Below are 21,593 nucleotides of genomic sequence, written 5' to 3'. Positions count from 1 at the left end.
TTTATATTACTTGCGACATTTCCGTACACTTGCGGAGTGTAACAAGTTATTGGCGCCGTTGCCGGGGACTGCGCTATAACATTAGGAATTATCAATTGAGTTAGACTAAACATAACATTTGTTTTCCTTTCATATTGCATAGTTGTAACTAATCATTAGATTTCTGTTTTTACTTTCTTGTATAACTTTTACTTCTTGTTAATTCTTTTTGTACAAATTCAATTCTGCATTTTTGATTCTTTTATTTTTTTCTTTTTCTGTTGAATTGTCATTTGCTATCTTGTTATTGTGTATGCGAAGATCTAACTTTGCAGGGGAATTCTTTCCTTTTGACCCTGAGATTGACAGAACTTTGCATAAAAGAAGAATTCTGCAAAGGCAAATTGAAGAACAGGAACATTTGAACATGGCGAATAGACCACTCAAGGATTATGCAACACCTTATGCAAAAGGTTTTTGATCTAGTATTTCAAGACCTTCAGTAGAAGCTAATAACTTTGAGATCAAACCCGCAATTATATCTATGGTGCAGCAGAACCAATTTGGTGGAGGACCTCATGAAGACCCCAATCAACACTTAGAGGTCTTTTATGAAATATGTGGTGCCATGAAAATGAATGGAGTTCCTTCAGAAGCGGTTAGATTATTATTATTTGGGTTTTCTTTAAGAGATAGGGCAAAGCAATGGCTGAATTCTTTGGCCCCTAATAGCATCACCACTTGGGAGCAGTGTGAGCAACAGTTTCTTGATAAATTCTATCCACCAAGCAAAACAGCTCATATGAGGAATTTAATTGCAAGCTTCAAGCAAACTGACTCAGAATCTCTTTTTGAAGCATGGGATAGATATAATAGTATGCTCAGACAATGCCCACATCATGGGTTGGAAAGATGGTTAGTGTTGCACACTTTTTATAATGGTATCAATTATCATACCAAAGTGTCCCTTGATTCAGCTGCTGGAGGGGCACTTATGAATAAAAGTTTAGATGAAGCCGAAGAAATCATTGAAAGTGTAGCACAAAATCATCATCAATGGGCAAATGAAAGAAGTGGTGGCTACTCCTCTGTAAACCCAACAATTAAAGCATCAGGGAAGTTTGATGTAGATACGGTCACTCTTTTGTCTGCAAAATTGGACGCTCTTACAAAGAAATTTGAGAATATGGGGACTAGTGCTAATATGGTCAATGCTATTAGTACATCTTGTGAAGTATGTGGGAGTTCAGAGCACTCAAATGACTCATGTCCATTGGGAGCTATCACTGCACAAATCAATCAACTGGAACAATGTGATGCAATCATGAGTTACAATCAAAGGCAGAACAACCCATACTCAAATACTTATAACCCTGGATGGAAGAGCCATCCCAATTTTTCTTACAGAAATAATCAAGATCAAGGACCATCTATGGGGGCAAGACCAAATTTTCAAGCTGGGCAACAAAATTTTCAACATCTATCTTCTCAAGGCTTACCAAAGTCAAATATTGAAAAGATGCTTGAAGAAATTATCTCAAGTCAGAATGAAATGAAGCAAGATTTAGCAAAGCTCATTCAGAGAATGGATAATTTTGAAAAGCATCAAAAGATCCAGGATAGTCAAATTGCCCAACTTGCTTCCTCATCATCCAGAGCACCAGGACAACTTCCAGGAAAACCTGATGTGAATCCTATGGGGCATTGCAATAGAATTGAGCTTAGGAGCGGACGGACCTTGGGAGACTCCCAAGTGACTGCTCCAAAAGGGATACAAAAAGAAGAAGAGCTCTCTCCTCTTATACCAAATCAGATTCAAGCTAATGAGGAGAGTACCATTGAGGTTGAAGAGACTCTTCCACTGAACCATCAGAGCAAAGCTGTCCCTTTTCCTCAGAGACTTACAATGCTCAAGAAAGATGAAGAATTTGGCAAGTTTTTAGAAAAAGTTAAGGAAATTTGTGTAGAGGTACCTGTTATTGATGCTATTCTTCAAATGCCTAGATTTTCCAAATTCCTGAAGGATCTCATGTCAAACAAGAGAAGAAGAGGAAAGGTTGAGACAATTGCGCTTAGTGAGGAATGTAGTGCTATTTTGGAGAAGAACACTTCCCCAAAACTAAAGGACCCAGGGAGCTTTTATATTCCTTGCAACATAGGAAAAGAATTTTTTGAAAAAGCTTTTTGTGATTTGGGGGCAAGTGTTAGCCTCATTCCCTATTCAATTTGTAATAAAAAACATTAAACTTACTACTATGACACTTCAACTTGCTGATCATTCCTGCAGGTACCCTTTGGGTATTATAGAAGATGTGCCAGTAGAGGTGGATGGGAATGTTATTCCCACAGATTTTGTCGTGTTGGACATGGAAGAGGACCCCAGGATTCCTATCATATTAGGAAGACCTTTCCTTGCTACAGCTGGAGCTATAATTGATGTCAAAAATCATAAGCTTTCTTTGGTAATTGGTAAGGAAAGGTTGGAATATGATTTACCTAATATCTCTAACCATGTCTCGTCTCTTTTAAATGCTTGTAGCAGGACAAGCATTTATAAACTTGAGGAATGGAATTTCCATCCTCATGGAAGGCCACCAAACGAAGGAGACAATGTGGTGGAAGATGTTGGGAGAAGATCTCCCAACAAAAATAAAAAGTATATCTGTCCTCCAAGGGCGAGGAAAAGAAGTGAATTATCAAGTTTGGTCGAGCTAAAGACCTTAAACAAGCGCTTCTTGGGAAGCAACCCAAGGGTTCTTTTAGTTAGTTTTGATTTGTATTTTAATTTCTTTTAGTTTGATGCATTCTTTTGATTTTGTTTTCAGGTTAGGTGCAAAACAGAGCCCGGCCGTGTGCTATACACGGCCAGGCAAAGGTTGCAGAGAAGGGAAGTGCTTGGGCCGTGTCATCCAGACACGGCCGTGTAGGATCTCCCGAGGAGAAAAAGGTCTAGGCCGTGTCTCAAACACGGCCGTGTAAAGAATCTCAAGGAGAAAAGGGTCTAGGCCATGTCCCAAACACGGCCGTGCAAAGAATTCCGAGAAGAAAGATGGAGAGGCCGTGTCCCAGACATGGCCGTGCGAAGAATCCAGAGAAGGAAGAGGGGAGGCCATGTGGATCTGCACGGCCCGTGTAGGAGAGTTATTAAAGTCTTCTTTCTACCTTACACGGCTAGATCTTGGCCGTGTTCCGCACACCCCAACTCTCCAAAACATCTCTTTCTCTCCCAATCTCTTAAAAACTCCTCTCTAATCTCTCAAGATCTCTTAGATCCGGATTCTCCTCCTCTCTAAGACTTGCACTTTTTGTTCTCCTAACCTAAGATATTTGCTCTTTGAAGTTTTGTTCTTTGAGTTCCATTTTTCCAACCCTAGATAATTCTTCCCCTATCTAAACTCATCAAGATGTCCAACATTTTGAAAAAACTTCGCAAAGGAGGTGGTGGATCCAGTGGAGACAAAGAGAAGGAGCCATCAAGGGACAAAGGAAAACAACCAGTGAAGGGCAAAGGCAAAAGGACTTCACGCAACGAAGGTAATGACAATGAATTCAATATTGTGTTTAGAAATGATGATCAAGTAACTAGATTTGCAATTCTTGTCAATAGAAAGATAGTGTGTACTAGATATATGGACCCAACTGTTCTTGATATGCTTGGAATTAGGGAAGATGTAGATTTGATGATTGGGTTTTTGGATTGGAGTGATATTATGTACACACATTTGCCTACATATCCTCGTCTTGTTTTAGAATTTTTAAGTTCATTGGATGTCCATTTTACTAATGAAGATGATTATTTTGGAAAAATCTCATTTAGACTAATGAATCAAGAATTTCTATGGGCATTTAGTGACTTTAATTCTTGTTTTGGATTAACCACCGGTAGCCCTCGTAGGTTTGATCCAAGGTTTAATTGGAATCATTTTTGGAATGTAATAACTGGGTTAGATCAACCTTATGAGCCTTCAAAAGCTAAGGCCTCCCATATGCAAAACCCCATCTTTAGGTATCTACATAGAGTCATGAGTAAAACTATTTTTGGTAGGGGAGAGAGTGATGGGGTGGTTAAAAAGATAGAGCTTTATGCTTAATGGGCTATGCTTTATAAGGTGGAATTTGATTCTGGTTTTCATTTTGTTCAAACCTTATTAAGATCTGCTAGGGCATCATCGGGATCAATTGTTTTTGGTGGTTTGATTACCCGAATAACTTATAATTTAAATCTTGATGTTGATGGGTTGGAAATAATTCATGGTAATGACATGATTGACATTGATGCATGTCTTGCTATAAAAATGATCGTTCGGGATGAGAATGGTTTTGCATTTCCTAGGAGGAGTGGTTCTCCTTTACCCCTTCCTTTTCCTGAACGAACTACTATTCGTAACCCGGCTAATTGGGTAATTTCTGAGTTAGATTTTGAGGATGACCCTTCTATACCTGGAGACACTGAGCCACATCATGAGCCCTCGTCATCTGGACACCTGCAGCCTTCTAGTTTTATGGAGCCTGCTAGGCATTCTTTTGCATATGGCACGGGATCTTATAGGTTTGATTTTTCAGATTTTCGTACGTCTCTAGAATCACTTCATGAGAAGCAAGATGCCTAACGAAAAATGTTGGAGGGGCGCTTCTCTTTATCTGATGATCAATTTAGGGAGGTACAAAATCATTTTCAGTTTACGAGGAATTTTCAAGGTCAAGTGGCTGAGTTTGTGCAGGATTATGATACTGATCAGGCTAGGATGAGAGATTTTATACAGAGCATGATGCTTACTAGCCAACAAGTAGATGCTTTATATGAGTATCATAGATCCTTGGGTGAGATTCCAGGTTTTCCTAGTTTTCCTATTGGCCAACCACGTCGTAGACCTCCTTTCCCTCGTCCACCTCCACCTCCTCCACCATATTGATTTCATCGGGACGATAAAAAGTTTAAGTCTGGGGGGGTGTCATGTACTGTTTAGTTTGGTTTTCAGTTTTTAGTTTTTGTTAGTTTTTCATGTTGGTTCTTATTTTCATTGCTTGTTGCTTTATTTTGCTTGTTTTTGAAATAATCATGGCAAAAAATTTTTTTTGAGAACATCAAATCTTCACTTATATGCTTTCTTGGATTCAAGTGAAATGTTAGCACGATTATTGTCTTGATTCATGATGTTCGAATGATGCTAGTAGTAAACTTTGTGTAGTTCTTTTTTCTATCTTGGGAAGCATTAATAAGCTAAGAATCTTATGGTGATGAGTTTTAGTTTTGGTTCAACCTTAAGGATTTTATCTTCACTACACTTGTGCTTGATGCTTGAATAGCTGATGTCATTGAAATAGTCATGATTCATCTTGTTTGCTTAGTACTTGGTTTCCATGGTGATTTCTCAACTTTCATTTTGGTTACTAGATGAGGCTCAAATCATTAAAGCTCATTTGGAAAAATCAAAATATCCCAACATGTGTGCTAAAAGTACATTTGTGAATAAGTTTTGCACAATGCAAACACTTATAAAAAAAAAATTAAAAAAATAAAAAAAAATAAAAAAATAAAAATAAGGGATATAAAAAACAGTTGTCATGAGTGGAATCTAGCAAGTCACCCCTTTGAGACCGAGTTAGGTTACTAGGGAAATGACTGCTTAGCTTCCCTTGAGATTGAGCACACCTTTGAGACCTTGGGTTAGTTGAGAAATATGAACCAAGTGAATGGTGAGTAAGTGCCTATCACTGGTTACTTGTCTTTCACTGGAAACACTAGGAATTCAAATTTGATGATGACTTGACTAGGACATGGATTGAAACTTGAAGGGTGTTGAGTTACTTTTACACTATGCACAAGATTCTTATGCTTGAACCATACTTTACTTGTTTCCATGATCACGCTTGTTAATGAAACTTTTTGATAGAGTTAGGAAAGTGCACTAGGTTTTATGAATGTGTTGTAGAACATATGAATTTAGACTGCAGCATTTTGCTTGAGGACAAGCAAAGGTTTAAGTCTGGGGGTGTGATATGCGTAGATTATATACTCTTTTATGCATGTTTTTACGCACATTTACATACTTCGAGCATGCTTGATCTATGCATTTTTATACTTCCAGCTTTCCTTTTAGCATATTTACTCTTTTGGTTCGGAGATCTGCTTTTTGTGCATTTTCTGTACATAGGAGTCGAAATTGGTGAAGATTATGCGTCCTCGGGTAAGCTTGGAAGGAATTGAAGGGAGAGAGCATCAGGCCGTGTACCACACACGGCCGTGTAGTTTTAATAGGAAGGGAAGAGGACATGGCCGTGTGAATCTCACACGGCTGTGTCTTGATGCGAAGAAATTAGAGCAGATGCCTTACATGGCCGTGTAGATCTACATGACCGTGTGAGGTTTCCAGAGGCCAAGCAGGTGGTGGCCGTGTGCACCACACGGCCGTGTAGCATTTCTAGAGAACAGAAGGGTCCTGGCCGTGTGAGTCACACGGCCGTGCAGCTTTGGCAGAGAAGGAACTGGACATGGCCGTGTGAATCTCACACGGCCGTGTCATGGGGCCGTGTGGCGCCCGATTTCCTCCTCTATTTAAACCCTCCTTCATGAATTGAAAGGGGATCTCTCCCCCTTTGGGAGAAGACAAAATTTGGTCATATCCTCCCATTCTTGGGAGGATTTCTGGGCGATTCGAGGGGAGTTCTTGACGATTTCGACTCCGGAGCGAGGATTGGATCCGAAGACGAGGCTTCTTCGTAGATAAGTTTTCTCTTTCCCCCTTTTCTTGGTTTCTTGGATTGGGGATTTAAGAAATGCTTGTAATCTTTATTTCTTCGGGTATTCTTCCTCGATTCATGGAGTAGATCTTGTATTCTAGGATTAAGGGGGTATTTGTATGATGGATTGATGAAATCTCTTATGGATTTGCCAATTTCTTGTTTCAATGACATTGTCTTGCTTGTATCAATTAGATCTTAAATGATTAATGGTGATTTGTGCTTAATTCTCATTCTTGATTGATTGTTTGGATTTCTTGTGGACTTTGTAAAGATAAACTCTCACTCGATCATCCGAGGGATCCACGTGACAGGTGCAAGCCCGTGTAAGGACGTTTGAGAGATAATCTTGAAGAGGAAATAGGAATATTCAAGAGAGTAGGATGGATCTTGTGATTAGTTTCTTGTATCTTGATAGATTAATAAGTTGTGGGCTTCTATGTTGATATCCGAGGAAGGCATAGTAATAGGTGCGCTTCTGTGTAAGGACAACGTAGGTTCACGTCTAATTGATCATATTTAGATACATTTCTCAGTCCTTAGCCGGTTATCTATTGCAAGAGAGAATCGGCAACTTTCTACAAGTTTTTGGCAATTGAGGGATAAGAATTGGTGAACCATTTACATTCAAGAAATCTTACAAAGAAACCGAAACTCCTAGAATCTCCCTTTATCATAACCCAAAACACTAAACTCTTGTTTGTTGATCTTTAATATTAGATTTGTTTACCTTCACTTTGCATTTTAAACAATTGGCTAGTTGTTTAGCTAATTCGCATTGAGACATTTCTAGTGCTTATTCCAGTCCCTGTGGATACGATAATCTTTTATATTACTTGTGACATTTCCGTACACTTGCGGAGCGTAACAGTACCCTAGTATAAGAAGCTAGTTAATGTTCTCATGTTGTATGTTGACTTAAAACCTAGATTTATAAACATGAACTTTCGGCCAAGTGTAGATGAAGGACCTAGGAAAGCTTAAGCCCTAAACTAACCATGTTCACTACATCCTTATGATATGTATGCTATGTTAAGGGATTGGGTTGGTTTTTCTTATGCTTGAATGTTGCTTAAAGCTTAGCTTACTCTCCATGTATGTTTCGGCCAAGAACAAAATTTAGGTTTTAAAGAAGTTAATGTAATACCCACTAAGCTTGTAAGATAAATATATGAATGTGGGATTTTTCCTTAGAAAAATAATAGGAAGTGAGTTGAAGCAAAAAGAAATAAAATGAAATAAAAAGAAGAGGAGATCAAGGATTGAACCATGAACCTCTTATATTATATTTCATAGAATTAGTTAATGGAAACCAATTGGGATAGAGAGAAGATGTTGATAACAAAGGAGGGAAACTCATGATAAAAGTAAGAGTAAAAGCTAGCCAAAAGAAGACAAGAAAAGAGCAAGAGAAAGGCAACTTGCCTTCCTCCCTTTCTCTCCCTCTTCCTCTTTGTTCTTGCCGAAAATTTAAAGAGGGAATTAAGAGGATTCAATCCCCCTTATTTCATCATGAATGGTAAGAATAAATGAATAAATAAAATAAATAGGAAATAGAAAAAAAAAGGCTAAGGGAGAAGGAAAGCAAAAATCAATTTTGCTACCTCTTCCCCCTTAACATAAAAGGGAGCAAGAAAAGAGAAGTTTATTTTTCTCTCATTTTCTCTCATTCTTCCTCTCCCTCACCGAAACCATCAGTCCCCTCTCCTCCATCTTTGGCCCCAAAGCCAAGGTTTTTCCCCTAAGAAGCCTAACATACAAGGAGGACTTAGCAAGGGAATCAAGGGAAAGGAACTAGAAGGAGAGGCTACTTCTTTCATCACCATACCTTAGATCCACAAGCGAAAAGGATGTAAGCTTCCCCTCACCTGTGGTACAAGGCTTTTTATGTGATTTTCAGATTTTATAAGGATTAGAAAACCTAGGAAAGAATTTAAGAAAAATTCGGCCAAAGAAAGGGTTTTCAAATCTAGGAAGGTTTAAACAAGTCCTTATTTCATGATATTTTTTCTATGCTATGTAGGAAGGATTTTCTTCATGTTTTTATACCTAAATGATGCTTGATCAGAGGAGTACCTAACCCTAGAATTTCGGCCAAAAATATTTTAAAGAGGTTAGGGAAAATATTGTGTAACCACACTATTGCAAGATTCTCTCCATGAACTATTAAGGATCTTTTATTGGTTTTCTTGCTTAAAAGTTACTTGAAACCAAAAGAAATCCATTTATGTGTTTCGGCCAAGAAAAGGGCTTAGGGTTAGGAAGACCTTTAAATTTAAGTAACCATGTTTGTATGATAGAATATAGAGTTTTCTTAAAGAATTGCATGTTGAACATTGCTAGAAATTCATGAACTCTTATTTTAAATTTTCGGCCATGATAAGATGGATAGTTTAGAAAAGCTTAAACAAAATTCTAATATTCTCAAGACCTCTGTGATATTATGATATGAAGGTTGTTTAATGTTCTTACGTTTAAATTGAATATAGGAAAATTAGTTACATGATATATGACATGTAAGATCACAAGGGTCCTAGCTTGTTTATGAACCAACTTTGTATATGATGTTCTTAGTAATTTTTGCCATGAAACTTACTTAGGTTTTCCATGCTTTAGGCCACTTAAAACCTAGTTTAAAGATTGGTAGGTTTCGGCCATGAGGAAAAATAAAAGAAAAAGGGAAAGAAACCTAGGAAGCCTAAGACACAATTCACATGTATGTTTATTATGCTTGTCTTTATACATGCTATGAAACTTGTATGATTTCTTATGCTTTTAGGCTATTTGAAGCAAGTTTATATACTGTTGAGTTTCGGCCAAGTAGGGTTTAAAAGACCTAGAGGCCTTAGAAATGGAACCAAATGTGTTAAAAGTGTTTCTTATGAAAATAGGATAATGTGTTGATTGTGTCACATGCTTGTATAATTTTTCCATGACCTAAATGGACCATTGAATGTTTCGGCCATGAAGGAATAGATGCCCTAGAAACCCTAGAACAAGAATTAAATATGCTTATGTCACTTTACATGGAATATGATTAGTAGAAAGACAAAGTTCCCATGCTATATGTTGTTTAATGACCTAATTGAGGCTAGGGTAAGTTTCGGCCATACATGTTGTATAATGTCTTGTTATGAATTTATACATGATGTTAGTTCAAGTTCACATGCTTGTATGTTTGTTTTTAGCCCTAATGAACACTTGTTAAAAGTTTGACCAGGACATATGTTAAGGGCTTGAAGGACTTAGGAACTAGCTCAATATGCTTACTATGTTACTTGAAAAAAATGCTATAAATATGGTTTAAGGTTTCCATGCGTTCATGACATTTGGGACCTTGTTTATATACTGATAGGGTTCGGCCACATGAGTTTAAGGACTTGGAGAACTTAGAAACCAAGTAAATCATACTTATAATGCTTCCTATGAAATTCATGTAATGATAATTTAGGTTTAACATGCTTGGAGGTTGTTTTTACCTAAATTGAGACCTAAGGGGGTTCGGACATGATAGGAACCCAAGGGTTTAGGAAGCTTAGAACCCAAGTTAACTATGTTACCATGTTTCTTATGATAGTATAATCACATGATACACCCTTATGCTTAATCATGTATGCTTGTGATTTATACCTTTTTTTGATATGATATGTGGATAGAGATATGCATGTTTTAATGATATGTTATGTGCTTAGAAATATGCATACTTTAATGATATGCTATGTGCTTAGAATATGCATACTTTTATGATATGCTATGTGAGTAGAAATATGCATGCTTTAATGATATGCTATGTGCTTGGAATATGCTTGTTTTTATGATATGCTATGTGGATAGGAATATGCTTGTTTTTATGATATGCTATGTGGATAGAAATATGCATGCTTTCTTAAGACATGATGTATGCCTAAGTGATGCATACTTTTTATGATATGATGTATGCCTAAGTGATGCATACTTTCTCAAGACATGATGTATGCCTAAGTGATGCATACTTTTTATGATATGATGTATGCCTAAGTGATGCATACTTTCTCAAGACATGATGTTTGCCTAAGTGATGCATACTTTTTATGATATGATGTATGCCTAAGTGATGCATACTTTTATGACATAATGTATGCCTATGTGATGCATACTTTTATGCTATGCTATGTGACTAAATGATGCATTTTTATACATGCTACTTTACTTTGTAAGGCTTGTACCAAGGGTGGACTCCTAATCAGTCTATAGGCCTTGCTTTGTGATCTAGGCTAATAAGGGATGGGCTCCTTAGTACACCCCTTAGCCTTGCTTTGTGATCTAGGCTAATAAGGGATGGGCTCCTTAGTACGTCCCTAGGCCTTGCTTTGTGATCTAGGCTGATAAGGGATGGACTCTTTAAGTATGCCCCTAGGCCATGCTTTGTGATCTTGACCTAGTTCCTAGTATGATTCAAGACTTGCTACCTTGGATATACTTAGGACGCGCGCATTTATGTTATGTATGTATGGTACAAGCCGGGGCCCTGAATATGTTGATATTATGTTCAAGTATATATGTAAGAAGAAATGGTTTTAAAGATCATGAGACATACACATGTTTTTCGGATACATGCTTTCAAAATCATATTGCATATACTTTATGATCATGTTGTGATAATGCTATGATTTATGATATGCCATGATTAGATATGACTATGATATGTTTCATGCTATGCTTTAAAAGATGAGATGTCATGATTAGATATGATTATGTTATATTTCATGCTATGCTTTAAGAGATGATATGCCATGAGTAATTATGATTTTGTTATGTTGCATGATATGCTTAAAGAGTATGATATGTTATGCCATGACTAGTTGAGATCATGTTATGTTGATATATTCTTTGATTATGTAATGATTTTTGGTTTTAGTGAGTTGGAAAGGAACTTACTGAGCCATGAGTGCTCATAGCTTACTTTCCTTGTACCACAGATAAAGGAAAAAGCTGGATGAGCTAAAAGAGCAGCAGGAGAGGCAAAGAGATGTGTGTGGCGGTGGCTAGGCAACTAAACAAGAACCTGCTTTAAGAACTTTTAGGAATTACACTTTGGTTTCATAAATTGTAGTACTACATGGTTGACTTGATGTTATGTTTCTATTTAACTTATTATCATGTTATGGAAACCATATTAGTGTAGTTCGGTTTTTACTAAACCAAGAAAAATGATTTTTAAGTCTTCCGCTGTAATATGTACGTTGAGTATCGTAGCCCCGTCCCTTAGGATTAGCAGGGAGGGCGGGCGTTACAGGTTGGTATCAGAGCCAAGTTATTGCCAGCTCACTACACACACATCAAGCCTCCTACCTGCCGCTCCAAGTAAGAATGTTTATGCTAAATTTACTTGTTATATGCTTATGTTTAATTTTCTTGTTACATGTTTATGCTTAATTTTCATGATTATATGACTTATGCTTTATTTTTTCTTTCTTGTTATATTGCCTATGCTTCATTTTCTTTACTACATTGCTTATGCTTTATTTCCTTATGTTACATTGTTTGTCATTATATTCCTTATTTTTCCTTATGTTGTTTATGCTTTAGTTTCATGTTCTACTTGCTTATGTTTGATGCTTTATTCTATGCTTTTAGTTATAAATTAGATTAGGATTACATATTGGTAGGTTAGGAATAATACCAGAACAAATAGATAGAAACAAAATAATAGGTTAGATTGGCTAAAAACGATAACCACTTACACTAGTCTGTTTGTCCTTATTTAGATAAACATGGTTAGGACACGCAATGCCCGAACCGGAGGAACAGTGACTCCACCAGATCTGACACAGGTAGTCGCAGACCTCCAGCATCAGATCGCAGAGCAACAGCAGCTGATCACTACCTTGATGGGTCAGCAAGGCAACCCAGTCACCCCACCGGTGAATCCACTACCTGTTGTACCTACAGCCGCACCAGTGCCCCCGGCAGCCCCTACTCCGATGGTCCGACAAGAGGCCTATCTGATTCAGTGGCAAAGGCTTAAGCCGGAAGCATTCTCGGGAAACTGTGAACCATGGGATGCGCAAGCCTGGCTCAAAACCGTGGAGAACATAATGAAATTATTGGATTGGCCTGAACACGAGAAGGTCAAATGCGCGTCGTTCTATCTTACCGGAGATGCCCGGATGTGGTGGGGCAGAGTAAAGGCGAAAAGACAAATAAACCAAATGCAGTGGACAGATTTTGAGATAGAGTTCTTAGAGGAATTCATCTATATGCGAGTGACCAACAAGCACTATGACGAGTTCACTGAGTTCCGGCAAGGTGATCTGTCAGTTAATGAAGCCGTTAAGAGGTTCAACCGCCTAGCCCGACTGTGCCCAGAACTGGTCCGAACTGAAAAAGAAAGGGTCCGGTTAATGTTAAAGATGCTCCGACCCGAAGTTAGAAGACGTCAGAGTAGTATGCAACTACCCAAAAGTATTTCCTGATGAACTACCAGGGTTGGCCCCTGACAGGGAGAGAGAATTCGGAATCGAATTGATTCCTGGTACTCAGCCGATCTCGAAAGCACCTTATCGTATGGCTCCGGCTGAATTAAAGTAACTTCAGGAACAGTTAACCGAATTACTCGACAATGGACTTATTCGTCCTAGTCACTCTCCATGGGGAGCTCCAATGCTATTCGTAAAGAAGAAGGATGGGTCTATGCGAATGTGTATAGACTACCGAGCGCTGAATAATGTGACGATCAAGAATCGGTACCCACTCCCACGGATCGATGACCTGTTTGATCAACTGAAGGGTGCGACTGTTTTCTCAAAGATAGATCTACGATCTGGTTATCATCAAGTGAAGGTTAAACCAGATGATATACCAAAAACGACATTTCGAACCCGATATGGACACTATGAGTTCATAGTTATGCCTTTCGGAGTAACCAACGCTCCTGCAGTATTTATGGACCTGATGAATCGAGTATTTACGGCATATCTTGATAAATTTGTGATCGTCTTCATTGATGATATACTTATCTACTCGAGAACTCCAGAAGAACATGCCGAACACCTGAATACTGTACTACAGATCCTTCAAGCGAAACAACTATATGCAAAATTCTCCAAATGCAAGTTTTGGCTTGACCGGGTAATATTTCTAGGTCATGTCATCTCCAAAGATGGAGTTATGGTGGATCCAAGTAAAATCGAAGCTGTGAATAGCTGGAATCGACCAAAGAATGCCAGCGAAATCAGGAGTTTTCTCGGACTAACAGGTTATTACAGGAAATTTGTAGAGAATTTCTCCAAAATCGCAGCCCCTATGACAGCCCTCACCAAGAAAAATACAAAGTATGAATGGACAGAAGCTTACGAGAAGAGTTTCGCAGAATTAAAAAGGAGACTGACCAGTGCTCCGATTCTTACTCTTCCGGAAACCAACAGAGGCTTCGATATGTACAGCGATGCTTCCATCACAGGACTTGGAGCTGTACTCATGCAAGATGGCAAAGCCATTGCCTACGCTTCTAGACAACTTAAAGAACATGAGAAGAATTATCCCATTCACGACTTAGAACTAGCAGCCGTGGTCCTCGCTCTAAAAATATGGAGACATTATTTATATGGAGCTCAGTGTAAGATTTATACAGACCATCAGAGTCTGAAATATTTCTTCACACAAAAAGACCTAAATATGAGGCAACGCCGATGGCTCGAGTTAGTTAAAGATTACGACTGCGAGATTCTTTATCACCCAGGGAAGGCGAACAAAGTGGCCGATGCACTCAGCCGAAAGTTCAGTGCCACCTGATGTAACTATTTTAAAGTTCGAGGACAAACTTTTTATGAGGTACGGGGTACTGTAATACCCACTAAGCTTGTAAGATAAATATATGAATGTGGGATTTTTCCTTAGAAAAATAATAGGAAGTGAGTTGAAGCAAAAAGAAATAAAATGACACTACAAGAAAAAAGCTAAACAACAACGCTTTTTTGGCGTTGTCGTATGTACTTAAAAAGTGATGTTGTAGATGGTGTTGTAGAAAGTCATATCAAAGACAACGCTTTAAAAGCGTTGTGGTTGGTCACAAAGACAACGCTTTTTAAGCGTTGTCTTTTCGTTCTTAAAAAGCGTTGTTATAGATGCTGTTGTAAAAATGCACATATCAAAGACAACGCTTTAAAAGCGTTGTGGTTGGTCACAAAGACAACACTTTTTAAGCGTTGTCTATTCGTTCTTAAAAAGCGTTGTTAAATATGCTGTTGTAAAAATGCACATATCAAAGACAACGTTTTAAAAGCGTTGTGGTTGGTCTCAAAGACATTGTTTTTTAAGCGTTGTCTTTTATTACTTAAAAACGTTGTCTTTTTAAATTTATAAAAAATAGTGTTTTTCTTAATTAAATAGCAAAAATTATAAAAAATACTCAAAATTTACATATAATTGAATATCCACAACCACAATCATTTTTATAATAAGACTATTTAACAAATAAATAAAACTTTATATTATACAAACAAAATGTATACATATTGATCCACAAATTAAATTTGTATCATACAAGTTATCCTTAACTTCATGACAATAATTTTTCAAACACACAAGTTTTACAAAACCTCATCATTGACTAACCGCTGTTGTTGGTGTCCATCGCATGGAATTGCTTCTTTAAGTCCAACAATCTCTTCTTCTGAAAGGCTTTCAGCTATCACTCTTAGAGCCATCTTCTTCAACTTGTCATCAGCACACCTGGGGTTGTAGGCAATCAAGAAATTTTGTATGAAAACTTTCATACATGTAAATCTCGTACTAAATAATATGTCAATGTTATATATACATGTAATTCATACCGTAAGTGTGTTTATATCGTAACTGACAAGTTTTCTTTAGGGCCAACTTCTACTCAAGCTCTTTAAACACTGCATCAAAATAAAAAAATTGGCATTAGTTCTGTGCTAAATGAAAATCATATTTAGAGGAAAAAGCGGGAGTGTTGTAGATGGATATATTAACCAAGCATATTAATGTTTGACCTGTCTTTACAAGTTCTAAGCATATATATTAACCAAGCGGGAGTGCTGTAGACTCCGAACCAAGTAAAAATAAACTATGTTAGCAATTGTTTTTACTTAACTTATATTCTGTTGCATTTTACTCAATTGTTTTTAAACGAACGTGAAAAAGCAACGAGTGCTATTGACATTAATTTTGAACTAGAATTAATTTTGAACTAGAATTTCTGTAATAGAATCTAACTTAAGTTATACCATGAGATTGACAATTATTTACACAATTGAGCTGAAGCAAGGTAAAAGTTCAACTTGACATGACACATTCACAGTCCCAAAATCGAGGACGACATTCTATTCCCTTCCAACACCCATGCGTCATGGAAATATATATATTAACAAACTGTAGACATTATCCTACTATCAAATTCTCAGAAGTCAGAATTAAGTTGGCAATGGAAATGTGAATGCAGTTCAATTTATGAATAGCTAATGATCAACTAAGTTGATTTTGGTTAGCTTTCCAGCGAGAGCTTGAATAAGAAATCGCATGCAGTTTACAAGATTCTTAGTTCACGAAATTCCATAAAAACGGGTTAATTATAACAACATTAACTACCCATATTAAAAGATATATTGCATCTTTCAAAATAGGTTCACAAGAAACAAATCATCTAAAGAGGTCAATGCATGAAAACAAAATTCAAACAGCACACACCTAAGTTCGCTAACCATTGAACCAAGTGTACAATAAGCAAGTGGATTACATTTGTTATTTCAATTTTTATTCAAAAATACGATAATGATGAATAAGGAGAAATGAATGAAGTGCTGATAAAGATTTACAACTAGGCTTTTTTACCAAAAAAAAACTTTTAATTAAATGGATTTGCCTCGTACAGTAAAAAAAATCTTATTAAAAGGTTTTTCAAAAATAATCTTAACCATGGTAAATTACATTCACAATAACTTTCTAAATAATGAAAGTATGATACCTGATCCTCAAGGAATAATCTTGGCGGAGTACACCATGCACCGCGATGGAATTGATTGAAAGAACTGGTGCTGCTTAGTCCAGTAAAAGAGCTCACTTGGGACATTTGCGGACTTTGCTGCCCACCAACAGCAAGTTGCTCCTGCTCCTGATCTTGCTCCCTCAAAGCAATAATGTAATCATAGGTGCTGATTCCCTGTAAGCGCATCCATGTAGAGTAGCATGAGCTAGTTAAAGTGTCAATTTTCTCCAGAATTGATGAATAAACAACACCATATCGTTCAAATTCTACTATTTGTTTTCCACTATGGAAAATCTATCAGTTAAATAACAAGCTGTAATAGTTCAGTTGGATAATAAGTTTCAGTAATGCTCAGTGTATGGATGAATGCAAAGAATTTGAAAATATAAAAGATATATTCCTTGAAATAGAGATATTTGACCGGATACATAGGTTTGTTTTATATAAATGTAGGAGCTGTGTAACTGGTAGTGTTTGCTGTGTCACAAGTAGAAATATGAAAGTAGTGTACCTTTTTTATTAAAAGAATATGGAAGAAGAAAAGTTGTGCAACTGGAAGAGTAGCAACCATGGCTAATAAAGTGCACACAGCCTGCATTATAGAGACATTATCAAATTAGTATCAGAACCTTGAAAAATCCTCATTATGATGTGTGATTTTCATTCATTTTCTCTTCTGAGTACTCACCACCACAATGATAAAGGGTGCCAAGGAAAAGCTACTACCCAGCTTTGAAACAATTTCAGCAGAAAATCTCCTTCTCTCAACAAAACACAGTATCAGCACAAGCATCCCAACAGCCCACTGCAGAATAAGCTGGCCCAAGGTGCACAAAGCATGGAGACCAATCAATAGTCAATCAGAATGAAAAGGACCTGACATAAAATGCATTCTATGTATCAGGTCCTTCACGTACTAAGAAAATAGTATCTTCTAAGTTGATGCACACAGATGATAAATCTACACTAAGAAAATAGTGTCAATCACTATGATTAATGAATACAACTATTGGAATGGTAGGAAATATTTGTGCTTACCAAGAGAAGAGCAAACACCATGAGGATGAAGAACCTTTTGTAATTTTTTCTTCCTATGCAGTTATTGATCCACTACAAGGAAAGATGAATACTGCATATTACTACAAGATAACAAAACATATAAGGTTGTGAATGGAGAAAACCCTCACCCTGCAATGATGATCAAAGCCATCAACGCATTTGTCACAGACTCTACAATGCTTACTATATTTTAGAACCTGCAATACAAACAGATAGAAATCATTAGAGAAAAACCAAGTTAATATAAAGCACATAAGAACTTTATTTTCTTGAAAAGATTGTGTGGCTCATCGTAAATGAGATCTCTATCACCTTTCTCCCTAATAACCAATATTCTGAATTATCCATCTTTTATGGTTATGCATTTGTCCAAAGGCCATCTGATCAAGCAATCAAAAAAAGTAAATTACTCATCTTACTGTCCTATTCTTTTTAAGACATCCTACCACACCACATGAGAAGCACCCACATTGTTTTGGTTAGCCTAGAAATTTGCAACTTATCACCTCGAATCCCAACGGTGGCATCACTCTGAATTATTGCACAACTTCTCCATCCATAGCAATCCAAACACCAGAACACGAAATGGCGAAGAAATATTACCTTAGTTAAGATGGAAGATTAAAAGTATTGATCAGGAAGAGACCAACAACTTTAGAAGCCTCGAAGTTTTAAATTTTGTCCATGCTGGTTGGCACAGGGAAAAAAAATTCATTCCATCTGCCAACTGGCACACGAAAAAGAACAAAACTACTGGTATGCTCCTATGAACTGCACCACCGCTTGCCGCCTTTAACACCTCATGTGTTCCTCTTTGTCGGTTGAAACCTACTATGTCACCTCATTGCCAATTGAAACCCACTGCATCCCCTCACGAGCAGTCTTCTGAACAGCCACCCACCGGATGAGGCCAATAGCTTTGAATGCCTTAAACACATGGTTTTAGATCTTGTTTGTGTCACTTAACATGGCCAATATATATGCTTGGAGAAGATGACTTGTTTCAGAAGCTTTTTAGATCAAAGATACGAAGTGCATTGTTATAAAACTAGATGCACGAACACTTGCTTATACGGTTCTTGAAATAAAATACATTCGTAACCGTCACTAGCCCAAGCTCAATAAGGAAAATTCACGGTAAATGTGCATAGTATACCTCAGATACTGCAGATGATAGGGAAGGTCAGAAGACAGTTTGACGCAAATATTGAGATTGCCCAAGCCAATCCATGGTACTAATCCTGACAGCTCCTCCAAATCGCACTGACTTGATTGTGTCCACCCATCCTTGTTCATCAGCTTGGAACCTTTGAAATGAAAGCTGCATTGGGTACATGGAAAAAACAACAAAAAGGGAGGATAAATGATAGCCACCAACCTAATTGTTCACAAATATCTGTATAAGTTATTAAGGGTGTTCATAGAAGTTGATCCTTTAGCCGTGTCTGTTAGATGGTCAAATCTAGGCGCCAACTCAAAAATGTTGGCGTCCAAGTGTTAGTGTTCAACTACTTCTGATTTTCTTCATCTTTGAATTGTTAAATACATAGGGTATTTATAGGGAATACTCAAGATGTATCTAAATAAATACATGAACCAATATTAAATGACATACATTCATCATCCGAAGAGTCATTCATGAATCCTCCAATATTCATGCTCCAGATGACCATACATTAGATTATAAGTCCAATTAATTTGATTGCAAGGTTGTAAACAGTCCTTGAGGGCTATTGATAGTGATTCCAGTACGTACTGGAAAATAATGGAACAAACCTATGAAACAGCTATCAAGGGATTCACTTCAACTTTCCTAAACCAAAGAAGAAACAAAACAATTTGCACCATCAAACTGAAACTTATAATAAGCCTTAATAAATTAATGAAAAAAGAATTGTTTAGAAGTTCACTGAGAAACATATGAAAATACAACAAATGCAACTGCAAAAAAAAAAATAAAAAACTAGTATCCAATTAACTTTTTTTTATACTTTCAGATCAAAAGGTCAAATTTATATACTTTGGTTCATGTTCAAGCAAGAGTATAACAATCTCATCAACAACCTAACATAACCCTAAACCCTAATACCCTCAACCTCTTTGAGGTATGAGAACCAAAAAGGGCTAGTTAAACAGTCCACTTCCTCGTTCACAATGTTCTCCGCATAAACTGGACTAGCAATTCTCCAACAATATCCAACAATACCGCATTTAAATGTGACATTGACTTGAACACTTGTAGTATTTCTTCTCCAAGTCTCCTGTTACATTGGTTACATTGGTGAAAATTGAAAAACATCCAGTAAATGAGGTAAAATATTAGCAAAGGCCCCCAAGAAAGTTGTCCATATCAAATTTCTTTAAAAAACAATAAAAATGTGAACTACCCTGAGAGCAAAATTCTGGAACCAGTCAAAGTACAAGACACTTGCAAACTAAAATTCAACCTTCAGCTATTTTTTGTGAGCTATTAATTGTTTCACTGCGAATGTGAAAAATGAGAGATGACATATTATAATTTCACAGCATAGACTCCAAGGGAATAAAACTTTTAGAGAAATTGCAGATGACATTACTAAACTTCTTTGAACGGAATATGGTTCAGTGGATAAGCAACCAGAACACAATAAGGTCACAGCATCCAGCACAATTAAACAGCAATCTAGCAAGTAGTATGAAGTACGAAGAAACGCAGATAACAAGATAAATGGCCTTGCCGATCAAAGGCGAGAAATGACATCTTTAACCTCGGCAGGTGTATATAGATGGTAAGTAGGAGCCACCTTTGCAATGTCAACATTATTAGGGGTTACTTGTTAATGCAAATGAGTAATTAGCAATGTAAAAGTTGCAATACTCTGCAATTTATGTAAAACAAAATGAAACCCTAGAACTGGATCCTTAAGCATCAGTCCAATTTACCCGTCTAATACAAAAGTACCCAAAACATACATTCAGGTCAGCTGGTACCAGATTGAATAGTGTATTCTCTCTTTATCATATTTAAATGCAGTGTTTATATGATTTAGAAGTAAACATCTAAGCACACCCGATTAGTTTATCCAAATAGACCAAGTAATAATTCATTAACCAGGAGCCTGAATGAACCTAATCCAGGTTTGATAACAGGGATGCTTTATCTATCTTCTAAAGCAGGTAGATACAGAAAAACCACAAGAAATATACCTTTTCTTCCATGACTTGTTTCAGGATGGAAAGAGCTATAGTTTCAGCTTCCAGAAGGGACAGGTCCTGGATAAACAAGCGCCCTCATGAAATTATTCTCATCACCGCCACCACAATACCACAAACAGAAAATTACTATAGATCTAAGTAGCCACAATAGAGAAGGCTGCCGATTCTCTAAGTATTGTGGAGGTTCAGCCTGATTCTGCATAGCTTCGTCTGAAGTACATATTCTGCTTCCTACAGTATGTACTTGATTAACATTAGATGCTCATGAGTTTTATAATAAGAGAAATAACTTTACCCATCTAGCAGTGGTATGACAGAACAAACTTCAATAGCAGTCAGAAGGAAGAATTAAAGCACTTAAAACAACATTGTCCAGGCAGTGTGTTGTATCGAGATTACCATGTGAAATAACTGTACCAGTTTGTCAAAACAGTCAAACAAGTTTATCACCATAGCATTGCTGCACATTAAGAAGGTATAACAAACACAATTCAAGATTTTTCAAACAACGGAGGACCCAAATTATACAGTGAGGAAACGATAAACACTAAAATGATCGAAACTACTTGTAAGTAATCATTATTACTATTTTTTTTTTTACTTGTAAGTTTTTCATAGTTTAAATCAGACC

At 37.0% G+C, this 21,593-nt stretch overlaps 1 protein-coding gene and 1 non-coding gene across 2 annotated transcripts; both read right to left on the bottom strand.

Moving 5' to 3' along the window:
* Window positions 1-779: 779 nt before the first annotated feature.
* On the bottom strand, window positions 780-885 carry LOC122003238. Its single transcript, XR_006117890.1, has one exon. It is a non-coding gene; the product is annotated as a small nucleolar RNA R71 (small nucleolar RNA).
* Window positions 886-16,207: 15,322 nt separating this feature from the next.
* LOC121999375 (probable protein S-acyltransferase 22) lies at window positions 16,208-17,831 on the bottom strand. The gene is made up of 5 exons (XM_042554065.1): window positions 17,747-17,831; window positions 17,397-17,525; window positions 17,220-17,300; window positions 16,688-16,882; window positions 16,208-16,225 (listed from the first exon to the last, which is right to left on the bottom strand). The coding sequence occupies exons 1-5, from the start codon at window positions 17,765-17,767 to the stop codon at window positions 16,208-16,210; spliced, it is 444 nt and encodes a 147-aa protein (XP_042409999.1). The 5' UTR covers window positions 17,768-17,831.
* Window positions 17,832-21,593: the final 3,762 nt, after the last annotated feature.

The sequence above is a fragment of the Zingiber officinale genome, chromosome 7A (genome assembly GCF_018446385.1).
Source record: "Zingiber officinale cultivar Zhangliang chromosome 7A, Zo_v1.1, whole genome shotgun sequence".
Taxonomy (NCBI): domain Eukaryota; kingdom Viridiplantae; phylum Streptophyta; class Magnoliopsida; order Zingiberales; family Zingiberaceae; genus Zingiber; species Zingiber officinale.
This window is presented reverse-complemented; position numbering and strand designations above follow the sequence as displayed.